The following is a 15,769-nucleotide window of genomic DNA, read 5'->3' as shown; positions in this document are numbered from 1 at the left end:
GAGAAATGGAAGGCGGACTGCAAGAAGAAAAGAGAGCCCGAGCCCAAGCCAGTATTTTCTGATGAGCAAAAGAAGTGGGCTAATTCATTTTTGAGCACACCGTCCCAAGCCGCGAAGAATCTGCCTGACGACTATGCACATGAACTTCGTAGGCAGGCACTCATGTTGAAGGAGAAGAAAGAGCGGGCAGAGAACCAGGAGAACAAAGCCTTGGAGGAGGCCGAGAAAACGGAATTAGAAAGTAAAAAAAGCGGGAAACGAGTTGCCCAGCTCGGGGAACAAAGTAAACAATTGATTGCCCCGCTTATAGTGAAAGCCGTCGGTCCGGATGACCCCGATATCATAGCAGCTGCGGCAGCACATGGATTGACTGTAACGAGTGCCAGAGAACAAGCGGCCAACTTAGGTATTACTCTTCGTGAACTGTTAGGCCTTGATGAGGCGCCAGTGAAGGAGGTAGTAATTACATATGTGAAGAATGGGCCTCTCGTCGAGCCTGCGCAGGAAGAGGATCTACCTCCACAAATGAAAGGTCTGCTGAAATGGTACAAGGGTTACATAAAAAATAAAAACGCCAAAGAATATATTTATGCGGAAGTTAGATATGAGCATCACTTCAAACATTACTATGTACAAATTCATCTGAGTGAATTGTTCCAGCTTTTCAATCTGCGCGAGCTCGACAAATCTATCATCAGTTGCTACGTTCTGTAAGTGATTTATTTCTACCTCATCTCGTTCATATTGCCTGCACTATATATATGTCCTAACTATATTGTTGTGTCCGCTATTATACATGCAGAATGAAGATTAAGGAATACAGAGTAAGGAACATCCATGATGTTGGGTTCATTGACCCACACATCGTTAATGGATATGTGTTGGAGCATCACCCCGCCGATATGGAGGCAGACCTGTGGCAGTTTCTTACAAAGCAGGAACTCAAAAGTGATATTCTATTTCCTTACCATTTTGGGTGAGTGTTTCTGTCTTGAGCACATTCTCTTTTGTTTACTCCATGCATGGTATGTGGCCGGCTAATCGATGAGTTATGCATGACGTATTGTGCATGTATCGTGTCCGCAGGTTCCACTGGATTCTGCTAGTAATTAAAGTTGACACCTCAGAATGTCTCGTCCACGACTCTCTGAATATGGATCCAAAGCTTTGGGGCGGCATGAGAAGAATGCTGCAGAAGTAATTATTTTCATTCATTTGCGCTCTATATCGATCGGCCTATTTCGTTCATTTCCTAATATCAAGTAACTAATAACTCTCTTGTTCATTTAATTTTCTTTGCCTCGTAGGGTTTGGAGACGGTTCGTAGATACAAAGGTCGGTGAATTCAAAAAAGAGCTAGAATTCAAAAGGTCAAAGGCTAAGAATGGTGGGGATATTCAGCCAGCGGGGACCAATCTATGTGGATACTATGTCTGTGAGATTATCCGGAGATACACCTCTGAGCGGGTTCCGAGTGATACCAATGCTCAGAGGAATAACCTCCTGATGATGCTTAGTCCAGAAGCTCGCTTCCGACCACTTCAAGAGGAACTAGCTGGATGGTTCAGGAGGAAAGTCCTCCATCCTAAAGGAGAACACCATTACGAGGACGTAGAACTTTATATGCATTAAATTATGTATGGAAACTTGTTCAAAATTGTATATGGTCATCCGATGATATTGAATATATATTGTATATTCCTCTTGAATTCTTTTTGGTTCTAATTTCAAATTTGTTTGAAATTGTACATTCATATGCATGTATGTAGTACCGTAGAATATGTGAAACTCCTTCAAAATTAAAATAAAGCACAAAAGAAATAAAACAATACAAATTAAACAGAAAACAGGTTTAGGGGGGGAGGCTAAAACCCTAAACCTGCGGCGGCCTTTAGTCGCGGTTGGCCAGAAGAACCGCGACTAAAGGTCCTCCGCCCCGACGCGCCCACGTGGACGGGCCTTTAGTCGCGGTTCTTAAGCAACCGCGACTAAAGGGGGGGGCCTTTAGTCGCGCCTATTTGGTCGCGGTTGCGCAACCGCGACTAATGGCAGTTGCGAACCGCGATCAAAGGCCCTTTTTCCACCAGTGTGTCTTTATACTTTTTAGAAATGTATTATTGGGTGCTTGCGATTGTTCATTTGCCATCCCGCCTCCTCTCTACCAAGAGTAATTTTCTTACAAGGAGGTTGTCTCTTCTGGTCCCAATATTGTTTTCACATTTTAAGAAATGCAGCAGGTTATTTCTACGGCTTTCCGTTTAGTATTTAGCACAGGTAGTTTTATGTAACCCTAGTTCCCATCGAAATGAGGCAACATAATGAAGAATAAACAAGTAGCACTGAGTATTTGTTGAATCCAAGACATGATCACAATACTCAAGAACCGTGAATATAAACATCATTTTGCATTTATTTTCCCATCTTTGTAAAAGGGGTTTTTGTGGGTCTTTGTAAAACGTTCTTGTAGCGACAACAACTTGCATCTCACGTTTTCCTTTGTCATTTACTCCCTCCGTTCCTTTATATAAGGTGTATTTATTTTTTTAAAGTCATGCAAGTTTGACCGAGTTTTTAAAAATATATATCAACATTCACAATAAGAAATTTATATCATTTGATCCATCATGAAAAGTAGTTTCATATTTTATCTACTAGGTAACGCAGATGTTATTATTTTATTCTATAATCTTGGTTAAATATTCAAATGGTTGACTTGCACGGGAATCAATACACTTTATATTCTTTAATGGAGGGAGTATATTGTTGGAAGCAAATAACAAATATTGGCAACATTATGGTACTTTTTCATGAGGCAAGAGTGCCGCCAGGGAAGAGGGGCTACTCAAGAACCGAGAATACAAATGTCATTTTGCTTTTTTATTCTGTCTTATTTCCATGTTTCTTCTTGTAGATCAAAGCTCCGTGTACTCTAAATATTAGTTTTTCCTTCCCCCTCTTCAAAAACCCTAGATGGCCGCCAGCGCTCCTTCCCGACAAGGCCACGGATACACTCCACCTTCGCCCGCCACTCCGACGGCAGCGTTGTGGTGGTGATGGCGGCACCATGCAGATCCAGAATAAAGTATTCCCGAATCCTAGTCCACCTCGCCGGCAAGGGTCTCGACAGCGGCGTAGAGGAGTACGGAAGATCGTCTGATCGCTGCTCTTCTGGAGTGGTTGATCTTGTTGTGTCTTTGTTTTATGCAGTTGGTCTTCAGAGGGATCTTTCGGTACAGTGCACCATGGCACTTTGTGTCTTGGTCCTACGGCTCCTTCTCTGACTGACCATGTTCAGCAAACTTCGACATCGTCGGGGAGCTTGTAGGGTTAGGTCGATCTGCATCTATCTGACCGGATCTAGGGTGGTCGTCCAACCCTTTTCGTTGCCTTCTTCTATGAGATGGCGATCTGTTTTTGATGTCATCGACGCCTTCGGCTCTGACTAGAAACTTATCGATCATTGCGTCAACAATGTTTCCCTAGCTTCGATGATGTTTCGGAGGTCCAGAGATGACATGGAGCTTCGCTCCTAGCGCGTGGTCAGCGAGTGCAGGAGGAGCGTCAATTTCCCCAAGGACAGGTGCACAGTTTTCAGTTTATGTAACAATGGACTTTTACGGATTGGTTTGCTTTAGTACATGGCCTTGGCCTTTTCGCAAAAAATAGGTACTCAATACATGATGTAAAACATTCCTGTAGAAACAACTCACATATTCCTTCCACAAAATACTTTCAGATATCATTCAACCTTTGCAAAAAAAAAACTATTTATCATTTGTGTTGTTGGAAGCAGAGAGCAGGTATTATCAAAATTATGCTCATGCTACTGTTCATGATGCATAAGGGGCCTGCTCAAGTACATTACCCCCGCTACAACCAACCCTATTTCACTTTACTCGTTTGCAACTTTAAAGCCTGTTTAAAACATGTGAATTTCTTACGTGAGATTCCTTCAATCGTAATGCATATTTTAAAATGTGTGCACATAAATCGGAAGTTGTGTACGCCTATTGCTTATGTAGTTCACATTTTCAAAAATTATCTACAAAATGAAGAAAAGATGTAAAAATAAATAAATACGGGTGCTTGTAAAAAAAATCAAATGTATGGTCATATGTGCATGAAAGGAATTAGGAAAAGTATGTGTACATCTTTTGTGATTAAAGGAAATTTATTTCATATTATGCACAGTAAACATGTTAAGATATATATGTTAGAAAATTGCATATTATGGCAGGTATACATCTACGGGATTTCTAGAATACATAAATGCACAAATACATGGGTAATATGTAGTAGTATGTGAAACTGTAATATGAAGATTATACTACTGCTAGCCAGTGGTACATAGAAAAGTCGTTTCAGGTAGCAATAAATGATCTACAGATTGCAGAGGTCGGTGGCATTAGTTTCAACACAACTTATGATCCATACGAAATTGTACTCGGAACTTGCACGTTAGGGCGGACCGGGATCTGCACTCAGAAAACACACAGACCAGACTATTGGTGAATTTTCCTTGCTTGGAGAATACAAGAAAGAGAAAATGGTCTACGCGGCAGTTGCTGAAAATCGATACTCAAAACTGTTCCTCGTGATCTAAATCACTCTATTGAGCTGAGATTCCTTAACAGTTGCTAGAACAAGATGGCAGGACGACGAAATAAATCAAAAATAGAAGATTTTCACAACCGTCAAGTGTGAAATCAATCAACAGAGCAAATTCAGATAAAAATCAAAAAGGTTGGTAACAGCACGCGCAATATCAACATTACATAAACATATGCTAATGCTATACTTCATTCTAAGCTATGAAGTATAAACATAAATAAAAAGGTGAGATATTTTCCAGGTCCTAGAATGTATCCTGCTATCAGGTTGGTTAGTAGCACTGCCACAATTTTGTCAGTCCAGCTGTAAGATTAACCTCTCCAACAGTCCAGCTTCAGTTTGTAAGTTGTAACGGTGAACTGGTGCGCATGGGATCCTTGGTAGGGCATCAATATTTACCATAGTGGGTTAAATGTGGGATAAGAAAATTGAGAAAGGGGCCTAAACTGGATCGCATGCTGAAGTCCTTATGAAGCGAATGGGGACGATTCTTCAATTGATTTCTGGTCTGTTGGCTTTAACTCCCAATTACGAAGGCTGCCAGTTGTTGAGTCGGACTTTGAAATGTACAAAACCTTGTTGTGGAACCTGTGAAGTGTTTTCCGGTGACCCACACTTATATATGTAATCCCTGCAGCTTCAATCTGACTGTATAAATGAACCTGTGCCAGAGCAGAAATAGTTAAAATGGTGTTAAGGTCAAACTATTTGGGCAATTCAGTAGATATATAGATGATAATTCTAGAATTAACCTTCTTCGCAATTTGCTGCAGGAAGCAGCTCGTAAGAGTAAAGATAGGCGCAATAGCATTATATGGATTGTTACCTCATTTGTATCATCTAGTGCACTTGTGGACTCGTCCAGTAGGACCAGAGTTGGTTTTGCGAGCAACAACCGAGCAAATGCAAGACGCTGCTGCTCCCCTAGCGAAAGAACACTGGCCCAATCATGGACAGAATCCATGCCATTGAAACGTGGCAATATGTAGCCCAGCCTAACAACCTCAAGTACTTGGATCAGTTCATCAGTTGAGGGCATCTCAGGCTTGGCACCCACTCCATCTGACGTGGAGACTTCAGACAGAAAGGAAAGAGGAGCTGGTATTCATAAAAAATAGCACAACTTAGGTCAGTCGCACATGAATGTTTCAGAATCCGCAGATAATCATAGGTTCGTTCCGCATCTGACAACAAACTTTAAACAACTGTAGTACTCCTGCGTCACTATCGGAACAGAATGATGCAACTACAAGATTAGAAGGAAAATACAAGCAACCACTAAAATTCTTGCATTTTACTTCTGTTAGATGGAATTATTCTGCATTAACACTGAAATGAACTTGCTAAATTTCAGAACCATCCCATGGTACTACTCCTAGAACTTTTCCAATGCCTGGATTTTGTTGAATTACGTTAGTTTAAACGCCATAATACTTCTCATTTAGAGCATAAGCCAACACCACCACGTAATGGATCACTGATGCATATGGTAACTCACTTGGACTTTCATCCACAAGTGATTCAAAATGGTTAACCTGGAGGTACTAGGCTTGGTTCTGTTGCATTTCTGTGCTGTCTTAAGACTTTGAAATCGTCAAAATTCTCCATGTTGGATTAATCGAACTGCTACCAAATTAACCAAACACATGAGGCAAACTGGACCAAGGTGTTACAGTTACAGAAACATGGACTAATAATGGTCCTCGACATTTGCATTTCCGTGCCCTCTTTTCTCATGCTCTCCAACCTAATGACTGAGATCAGGAATTGCTATTCCCAAACGATATATAACCTCTCAATGGGCCACTGATGAATTAACTGCTCCATTTTTCTTTTCTTTTTTGAGATTAGATGAATTATCGGCTCTGATGCAACTTCTGCATAGTTAACATCTGGCAAGCTCTGTGCCTGATCAAGGAGACCTCCCAAACATTTTCAGGCAGTAACCTTTATCGTTTCTCTATTTTGGGTGGGATTCAGAACCCAGACTTTCCACAATTTGGACATTCGTGGCACCTAAGAAAGAAGAAATATTTGATCGACTGCTGGTAAAGCAATGAATTAAAGGCAGGGGGTTATTGATGATGATAAGTGTCCTTTTGGATGTGCAAGCAGTGAAACTGCTTCACTTTTCTATCAATGTATGAAAAATGTTTTGCAGCTTGGGATTGACCTTTTTTGAGAGAGAGAAGCTTGGGATTGACCTTGCATGAGCATTTGATCCTAGAGACGTCTATACCGCCCAAAGAAATGAGCTGATTCAGGACAGGTGACCAGGTTGGATTATCCTCATCACTGCAGCTTATTGGACTATTTGGTTAGCTCGAAATCGCAAGGTGTTCGATCATATAACCATTCCTGCTGCGGTGGTGGCAAGGCAATGTAAAGAAACTCTGAAGTTAAAGGTGCACCGAGTGACGCATAAGCATTCAGAAAGAAACGTTGTGCTCGGCTGGACTCAGGACTGACCTGTCACGTGGTTGGTGATTTGTGGGAGGATTAGAGCGGAGATGGTAGCTATGGGAAGTAAGAGGCCGAAACCCTGGACCTTTGCGGCGCAACGCCAACCGGGGAGGGGCTGTCGCACAGCAAAGGCAGGGGAGAAGTAACGTGAAGGATAGTATATTGGTTTATTGCCTGATTGATAGGAGATTGGAGGTGACCATTATATAATCCAAACAAACTTGGAATATAATCCCTCCATTCCAAAATACTTGTCATGAACTAGAACCACAACAAGTATTCTGGAATGGAGGGAGTAACAAACTAGACTTGTAAACGATAAAATCCTGCCAAGCGAAAAGGATACGACTAATCCTTTCCTTTAGCCATTACTGCCTACATCTACTGGTGTTGTGACCCCTTGTGTGGCTCTCCTGCGCCTAAAGGGGATGCCCTGCATGACAGACCAGACTTTCCTTGATGTCTTCATGTATTTTTTTCACTTCTCTACTAGCTGGGTTTCGTAACTCGCTATGTACTTCTCTGGTTCGCTGATTTATCAGTGCCAAAGACTCAAAACTAATGAATAAATACTTGGCCATTCAACAAAATTGGAAGTTATATACTACAATGATCATATTAGGTATCTACCTATGTATTCTTATTCAAAAACAAATTCATGTTGGGAGAAACAAAACAAAGAAATGGTTTGATGATTTGAGCAATAATATTTTCACCTCTTACTCATTTCTCTTCTTGTACTAACAAAATAAATTTGGACACGATCTTTCATGTGTTAGTTACTTTTCAGATTACCGTTATACAGTTCGTTCAGAATTTCCATGTTGACTCAACATCCAAACTGATGTGGTTTGCACCTAGATGATATTTTGTACTCAATACCTCCCAATGAAACAAATTACCTTTGCTTTGAGCATCATTAGTTGGTGCCTGATGTATATTTGCAGTCCATGTAGGATAGAGCAATTGCTGACGAAGAGTTCCCAAAACCATATATGGTCTTTGTGGGACAAAAAATATGCCATTATCTCTTCTCTGCTTGGAACTTTGTAGTAGTTCTTCACCCTCTGGCTTCATGTTGGATGGCTCATTAGAAACTAAATTTGCTGTCTGAAGCTGCCTAGAATCTCTGGCATGGTATATGATATTCCCAGTGCCACTAGTCCAAAGGCCAGCAAAAGCACGCAGCAACGAGGTCTTCCCACAGCCGCTGGGCCCCATCACCTTAAATTAAAAATGAGATCACCATATCAGCCTGATGTCAGCAGTACTATTTATGTTGCTGATTGTACAACTAACTAAAGACACAACATACCAGTAGGTGGTCCTTGTCTTTTAATTCCATATTGAAGTCAGTAATAAGAATATTTCCGCCCCTGGGTGTTAACAATGTCAAATCACAAATCTCTAGAACTATGCATGGATCAGATTGCATTTGTGAGCCATTAGAACTAAGAACAGAAGGACTGCCGCTCTTGAAAGAAATGTTGATCCCATCAATACTATCACGTTGGGGTGACAGAGAAGACTCATTTTCACCCAATAGATCATCAAATTCACCTGTAGTTTAAAGTTCGATTAGGTTAACCTAGGTACCTTAGCAAGTGGTACACACACACACACACACACACACACACACACACACACAGAGAGAGAGAGAGAGAGAGAGAGGTGTTACCTAAACGATCAATGACAGCTGAGAATGCACTAATTGACTGAAACTGGAAAACAATGAGAGAAAAATCACTGAGGATGTGATTGAAAGCAGACACCGATTGGTTTATCACTCCAAACTCGATCTTTCCTGCAAAAAACATTGGAGCAACAACTGCAGCTGGCAAGATTTGAATTAAATATCGGTAACCATTGGTGAAGAACTCCAGATTTCGGGATGCTATCAGTAATTCCTGCAAAGATAACAAACAATGTCAAACATCAGACCATTCGCAAATATAAATTGTATCACAATTTTCTAGTTGAAGATAGAAGTATATAGAGAGCAAAGCTGACGCAGGGTGCCTGTTTTCAAGAATGGTAGTGAATTCCCTCACGAGAGTATAAATATAAAAGCACTTTCTTTTGGGATCCGGAAATCATCTTACTTTGGACACTTTTTTTCAGAAGTATACATGTTCCATTCTTGTCAAAGTCTAGGTTACAAGACATGTACACACACCTAAGAAGCACTGAAGGACACCTGGCCCCGCACTTTTGCACAAATAACCCCCAACAAAGAAAACTACAAAAAAGGATGTGGTTACTAGGTGCGGTATATTTTAGTACAGTGGCAGTAGAAGATTATGACTGTGTATGTAATACCAACATTTTACTACGGCATGATAAGAATATGTAGTATTGATAAATTTACTGTAAACGTATAAAGCAGCATATTAATGTGAAACGTAACCTATGTATACCACATCCAGAGAGACAAAGTTCTAGGCATTCAACATGCTTTTCTAGCTATGATGACATTTTATCTCGCTCGCCGATCTTGCTGACGCTGAGATTATGGCGACACCGCAACGTGTTGGTGGAGCAGATCTTGGACGAAGCAAAGATCTGGAAGTTAGTTGGCACTACGAAGCCAATGGCACGCACAACCATCTACTACGTTCCCGGTCAGAATTTTGGCTCGGGCTCTTATGCATGGCTTTGTGGCAGCTTCAGGCTGCAGTTTTCATAGTTGGTTGTTAGGCTTTTGGTCATGTTTTGGGTCATCATCACCTGTGGCGTTGTATCTTCTGAGTCTTCTCGACATTTCTTCCAATGCAAACATATACACCCTTTCAGTGTGTTCTAGAAAAGTACTCCCTCCGTTCACAAATGGAGTATAAGGTGTTCTAACTTTTTTCTGAATCGGATGTATATAGACACGTTTTAGTGTGTCTGTTCACTCATTTCAGTCCGTATGTAGTCCATATTGAAATATCCAAAACATCTTATATTTTTTAATGGAGGGAGTAATACTTTATTTCACCTGCCACAGTTATCATCATAGTTAACAATCTTTTAGGAGATCATAAAATCAGCACTGGATGTTATAAAACTACACCCAACATGATTCACTAATATGATTAGCAGTTTACAGGATTATCAAAGACAAGCAAAGCTTGATCTAGAAACCACTGGCGTTTTGCTTTCTGGTGAAATGCATTATAAATAAAAGGCCAAAGATTTTGAGAGAAACCCATCCAAATATCATAAAATTATTTTACAAAATATAAATAAGTGCTGAAAACAAACAAGCTGTTGGGTGCTTGTTGTTTATTGCAAGCTCGCCACTCTGCTCCATCCACTGCTTAGCAGGCTTACCTACTGATAAATGACCCAACGGTGGCTTTCGTAATGTCGGAACAAACAAGGAAAGTGGAGCAAAACAAAAGGGAATATAAGGCGATAGACAGGGTATATAAGCAATGCTTACACTTAGGTTTTGGTAAGCCCTCCTGAACCTATCCAACAGAAGTTGCAATTCATTTTCCTCACCGCCGTAAAAGGCAATTGATTCAGCATTTTCTCTAACACGGACAAGCCCGTAACGGAAATCAGCTTCTTTCTTTTCTTGCATGAAGTTCAAGTTGACCAAACTCTGTCAACACAAGCATGACCAACTATTAGTTACATGAATAATGAAAGAATGTGAACAATTATATCTATTTTGATTCAAGTTATAGATAAATAACGCTGGTAAAAGCCTTACCTTACCAAGGAAGACACTAATAGCGGTCCCTCCAAGAGAATAAACAATAAGAACAACGAATAATGGCGGATAGATTCCATAAAGGATATTGCTGAATGATACCAAATCCACGACAGCGTTGAGAAGTGTCAGGGAAAATGCAAGCGCAGTTCCAGTAAATGCACTTAGATCATCATTGATCCGCTGGTCTGGATTGTCTATTAGTGATTGAGACTGAATCTTGTAGAATGTTCTGTTCTTAAAGTAGCGCTTCATGTAATAACTTGTCATCCAAGATCGCCATCTTAAAGAGAGGGTTTCTCTTGCATAGTCCCTCAAGACAAAGAACTGTATAGCAGTGCAAGCAGGAGATTGCAAATCAGAACATAAGTCTATTATGAGGTACACTAGTTGGTGAATCTGAACCATGAGAAGCAAAGTAACGAATACAGTTCCTAATGATGAATGCTAATAGGAGCATAGCAATTCCAGACACTTCTGGGAACCAGTAGCAAGAGTAAGATCCTTGCAGCTTTAGTCCGCTAGTGCAGAGATCAAATGTTCAATTGTCTAGTACTTTTACTGGGAGTCCGGGACCTTTCGCTAAATGGGAAAGATAACCAGGTAGATTTTAGGTAAAACGTCAACAATAAATTTAGCTACAGCCTCTTAAACAGCTAGAAATATAAACATTGTGGTTCTAGACAACCCTGGAAGGAATATCTATCATGATATACAAACCACTGACACTTAACACAGAAAACCGCAGTTATGTCCCCTCTGTAAATACTAGTCATAGATTGTTAAACAGGATAGTGCACTGATGGAGAAAAGATTACTCATAAGGTAACATCATCCGATATTATCACTATTCATGTCAAGGTGCTACAAATAGCATCTTGAAGAGCAATACCTAAAAAAGGGCAGCAATATGCTCACCGGAACTCCTACAGCGAAACCTCCCAAGTAGTACAGCAGTTGCTTCGTAAATTGTTCCTGGTCCTTGTCTTGAAATAGACACCACTAAATATGTGTTAGCCAGTAAAAAGAGAAGATGATGCGCATCCACTTTGAATTATATGAAATGACACCTTCGGTTACACCCATACTGAAGGCTGAAACATAACTTCTTGTCTACTTTGGACATTGCAGATGACACCCAAAGATTCAACTGAGACATGTCCTCTTTATAAATAAGCTTGAGAATTTTTATGTGTGACTAAAAGAATTAATCCCTTCCTCTCCTGCCCCCTAATCTTTATCACGTGCACTGGCCATCCTAATTTTCATTTCAGAACACTAACATTTAATCTACCAGTTCGTAACAGTTTTAACGGAAGACGAAACATACCGGCGAGGGCGTTGTAGAAATCACGGCCCAGAAAGTTGAATCCAACGCTGATCCCTGTAGTCGCCAGCGTGAGCGCAAATACACCAGCAAGCTGCAGCCTTGCTTGGGCCTTATCCTCTGACCACCAGTAAGGCGCGGCAACTTTCCAGAATCTTCTAGCTAGCGTTTTGAGGTCTGTACCAGCTCTCTATCAGCATGAGATGAAGGAAATGTGCACTCATTAGCAACGCAACAAACAATAAACCAGCACAAGAGGCACCAGCATTTGCAGAGTGACATCATAATAGCAAGGCAGCCAAACTGGCACTTTGCTTATGGACGGCTAAAACAATGCAGATTGTACTGGATCTTATGGTCGGTTTCCTGAATTGTGCTATAGTCCCATCGCTCCGAATCCACCCGCTGAACTGCGAACCCCTGTGTGAGTGTATGGCTATTGCAAAATCTAACAATGCGGCAGGACGCTGAAGCTGTTATTAAGCTACTAAGTACTCCCTCCTTTCCAAAATAGATGACTCAACTTTGTACTAACTTTAGTACAAGGTTGGGTCATCTATTTTGGAACGGAGGGAGTAGAAACCAAAAGCTCAGAAGCCGGAACGGAAAAGTAGTAGGAACTGCAAAGTAAAACCATACTGGTAGTTGCTAAGCCATAATCACCTTGTCCTCGCCTCCTGGAGGACCAGGGGAGTCGCTGGAGGCCTCTCCTGCGGCAGCGGCGGCCGGGGGAGGGGCCGCCGCCCTCCGTCGCCCGCGGCGGCGCATGGCGGGGGGCACCACGGCCCGGCGGAAGGGGACGCCGAAGCGCGGCGACGCGGAGTGCCCGAGGCTGCGAGGCAGCGGCCGCGGAAGCTTTGGTAGTTGCGGATGAGGCGAAGTGGAGGAGAGGCAGCACGTGGGCACGACGAGTAAATGCATCTTCCTCGCCCACTTTTTAAAATCCTTTCTTCTCTCCCCGTGAGACGCCGACACCTCGACGAGGCCGGAGATGCTCGTGCCCGTCGTGGACCACGGCGGCGGAGGTGGGAGGCGGTACTGGCGGAGCAGAGACGTTACGGTTCACGCTGCTTCGAGTCCACCAGCGGGAGAGACGGAGGGGTCACTGACATTCTGGCCACCCAGGGATAGTGGCCCAGCTGCAGCCACCCGAACGACCATGCCCACCTCCGGGACGACGACATGCCGGGGAGGTGGCGGCAGCACCACACGCATCCTATCTTCTGAAAACAGAAATATAGCACGTACATAACGCAGCAGCAGTGGTAACAGAGAAGATTAATTAACTAAATAAACTCTTCTCAACATCTGAGATGTCACACGAAATGGTATTGCACCAACAACTGGACATTTTCTTTCCTTTTGGATTCCTTTTCTTTTATCTTCTTTTCTTTTTCTCATAGAGAAGAAAGCATCAATTTATTACAGCAATGAAGAATTTACAATGCCTGGCTGGCTCTGGCTGTGCCTGCCAGTTCTGTTTTTCTTTTATCTAGCCTGGGAAGCCCTACCTCGCTATCTAGCAAAATCCTGTGACTAAAAAAATAACACAGACAGGTTGCATGCTGACGGCCATGCACAAGATGATGAAAGAATCTGGATGAATCTGGGAATGTGGCGCTTCGCCACTGTAATTGGGGTTGGTTAGTCCTTGTGAGCACTTCAGTTCATGTATCCACGGCAGTTAGGAGCTTTACACAGGCAGGGAACCTTGCGATCCTCCGACTCGTCCGGGTCAAATTTGTAGTCATACCTGCGCATCAGAGCAAGAAGCAGAGGGGTCAGAAAGAAGATCAACTGGTTGCAGGTTGTCGTGTACACTCTCAACGCGACTGAATAGAGAGAGGGGTTATGAAGCAGTACGTCAGTTCTTCTCCAGCTGAAACATCTCTCCTGGCAATCAGAATTATCTGGCTCTTGTTGTCGCCAACGCTCACGATCCTCGCGTAGCAGTTAGGCATGCACTGCAAACGCAACGAGTATATTGGTTGCCATTTCGTTGGTTCAAGAAGATGCAGCAGGTGTGAGAGCATGATGAAGGTTTACCGAGTGGTTAATTATACGGGCGATGTTTCCTCTCTCCGTAGCATCAATCACGACATCTTCGCTTATTTTGAACAGCTGCAGCAGCACAAAACGCAAAAAAAAAAATCACAACGTCAGAACATCAAACTACAGTTTTTATGTGATAATTCTAGTTGGTTCTACACTTAATCAAATTGTCATCAAGAAAAAATTGCATGGCGGTGATTAGTAACACCAGTTAAACCGTTATAATTGAAAGTAGAGAACCAACTAAAACAATACAAAAAGGAAAGCATAAAAATAACTCACGTAGCAGTCTTTATTTTCCTTGTGATATCGTGCTTCCCTCAAATCAGCAACACTACGTCTGACTTGGTCCCCACGATATTCAATCACCTGGCACAAGTTTGGTTAGCTGACAAATTAATAACAGATCCCTCACAAATGGGATGTATTTAAATAAGTGCTTCAATAACATAGGCATAAGCATTTTCATGGTAAAATTTTGAACTCTAGTGTGAGACAGAAAATGTACTAAAAATGTTCATGCTGACGATTCAACATGTATATATGCCTATAATTATGCACAACAAACCAATTACATCTATGAATTGGAGATAAAGCATTGCAGCCAATTATATTCATTAGTTGGAGATAATTCAATGCAACCACGTATATTCACCAATTGGAGATCAAGCAACCAAAAGTTATCTGCTGTAATCTAGACAGTGCACATTTAATCAAATTGCTGCCATAAATGCTACATGTAGCTGTTAAATTATGCTTTGTGACCAGACTAATGGTATGTCAGTGCATGTGCTTGATAATGTAGTTACTATGAGCACTGTTGAAGAAGAAGAAAATGTCTGCGGTGATTACCATTTGCCCCTCCTGAATTTTCGTAACAGCAAAGAGCCCCCATCCATGTACTCCAGATCGACCACAAGAGACCCTCTTATTCTCAGTTCTCTGAAATAATCAAACATATGTTTATTGGTTTGCTCATACAGCCTTTTAAGAACCACAATCGTTCAGAAAGTAAACCTGTAAATATTGAAGCCTTTCTTTGAACGTAGCAAAAGGTCGGTCGTCCTTCTGGTCCTGCTGACAAGGGAATAAGATGCATAAATGTTTCTAGCATTCAAATGTAAAAAAAAAAAGAGTGGTGATGCTCAGGACCAGGCAATTACCATGTACATGTTCAAAGCCTCAATCAAATCCTGAGAGTGGTGTCGGGGTCCCATTATTCGATGGGCAACTGCCTCTCCTTGTTGTTTCTGGAAAACACAGATAACTTAGTACTAAGGACTTGCTGACAAAACTAACAGAAATTAAAACTACACAGGTGTTAACATCACTTGCATTTAACATTAACCTAAGTTGGGCATAACAGTATGTCACGCAAAACAGTGCTGCTGCAATTTTCAGAATCAACACACACGAACACGCACACACAAAGGGCAAAGAAATTATACAGGAAAAATGTAAAAATGGTCCGAATAAGTATAAATGAACTAGCAACAAAAATTGTCACAAGGTAAGGTCCAAAAGATTAGTAGGAATGAATAGTATGTATGATCTCTTAGAGATTTATGCATGTACACATTCGGCACTGTCTTTTCTTATATCGTGTGACAATA

At 41.6% G+C, this 15,769-nt stretch overlaps 2 protein-coding genes across 4 annotated transcripts in view; both read right to left on the bottom strand.

The window, feature by feature from the left end:
- Nucleotides 1-4,648: 4,648 nt before the first annotated feature.
- LOC119275391 (ABC transporter D family member 2, chloroplastic-like) lies at nucleotides 4,649-13,244 on the bottom strand. Its single transcript, XM_037556210.1, has 10 exons — nucleotides 12,768-13,244; nucleotides 12,108-12,294; nucleotides 11,696-11,763; nucleotides 10,778-11,104; nucleotides 10,502-10,666; nucleotides 8,753-8,981; nucleotides 8,390-8,634; nucleotides 7,977-8,298; nucleotides 5,438-5,709; nucleotides 4,649-5,273 (listed from the first exon to the last, which is right to left on the bottom strand). Exons 1-10 carry the CDS (start codon nucleotides 13,023-13,025, stop codon nucleotides 5,079-5,081), a joined length of 2,268 nt encoding a protein of 755 aa, XP_037412107.1. The 5' UTR covers nucleotides 13,026-13,244; the 3' UTR covers nucleotides 4,649-5,078.
- A 191-nt stretch (nucleotides 13,245-13,435) lies between these two features.
- LOC119275390 (histone-lysine N-methyltransferase ATX4-like) overlaps nucleotides 13,436-15,769 on the bottom strand; it is an 8,650-nt gene continuing 6,316 nt past the window's right edge. For 2 of the 3 annotated variants that reach the window (XM_037556209.1, XM_037556207.1), the window contains exons 16-22: nucleotides 15,320-15,406; nucleotides 15,174-15,233; nucleotides 15,009-15,098; nucleotides 14,439-14,525; nucleotides 14,151-14,225; nucleotides 13,968-14,068; nucleotides 13,436-13,857 (exon numbers count right to left, since the gene is read on the bottom strand). In XM_037556209.1, the coding sequence (XP_037412106.1) occupies nucleotides 13,767-13,857; nucleotides 13,968-14,068; nucleotides 14,151-14,225; nucleotides 14,439-14,525; nucleotides 15,009-15,098; nucleotides 15,174-15,233; nucleotides 15,320-15,406 (591 nt within the window). In that variant the 3' untranslated portion in view covers nucleotides 13,436-13,766. The remainder of the gene's footprint in view (nucleotides 13,858-13,967; nucleotides 14,069-14,150; nucleotides 14,226-14,438; nucleotides 14,526-15,008; nucleotides 15,099-15,173; nucleotides 15,234-15,319; nucleotides 15,407-15,769) is intronic. The other variant, XM_037556208.1, reaches the window with a different exon arrangement.

This window comes from Triticum dicoccoides, chromosome 3B (genome assembly GCF_002162155.2).
Source record: "Triticum dicoccoides isolate Atlit2015 ecotype Zavitan chromosome 3B, WEW_v2.0, whole genome shotgun sequence".
Taxonomy (NCBI): Eukaryota; Viridiplantae; Streptophyta; class Magnoliopsida; order Poales; family Poaceae; genus Triticum; species Triticum dicoccoides.
The sequence above is the reverse complement of the archived record's forward strand: the minus strand, read 5'-3'. Positions and strand labels throughout refer to the sequence as shown.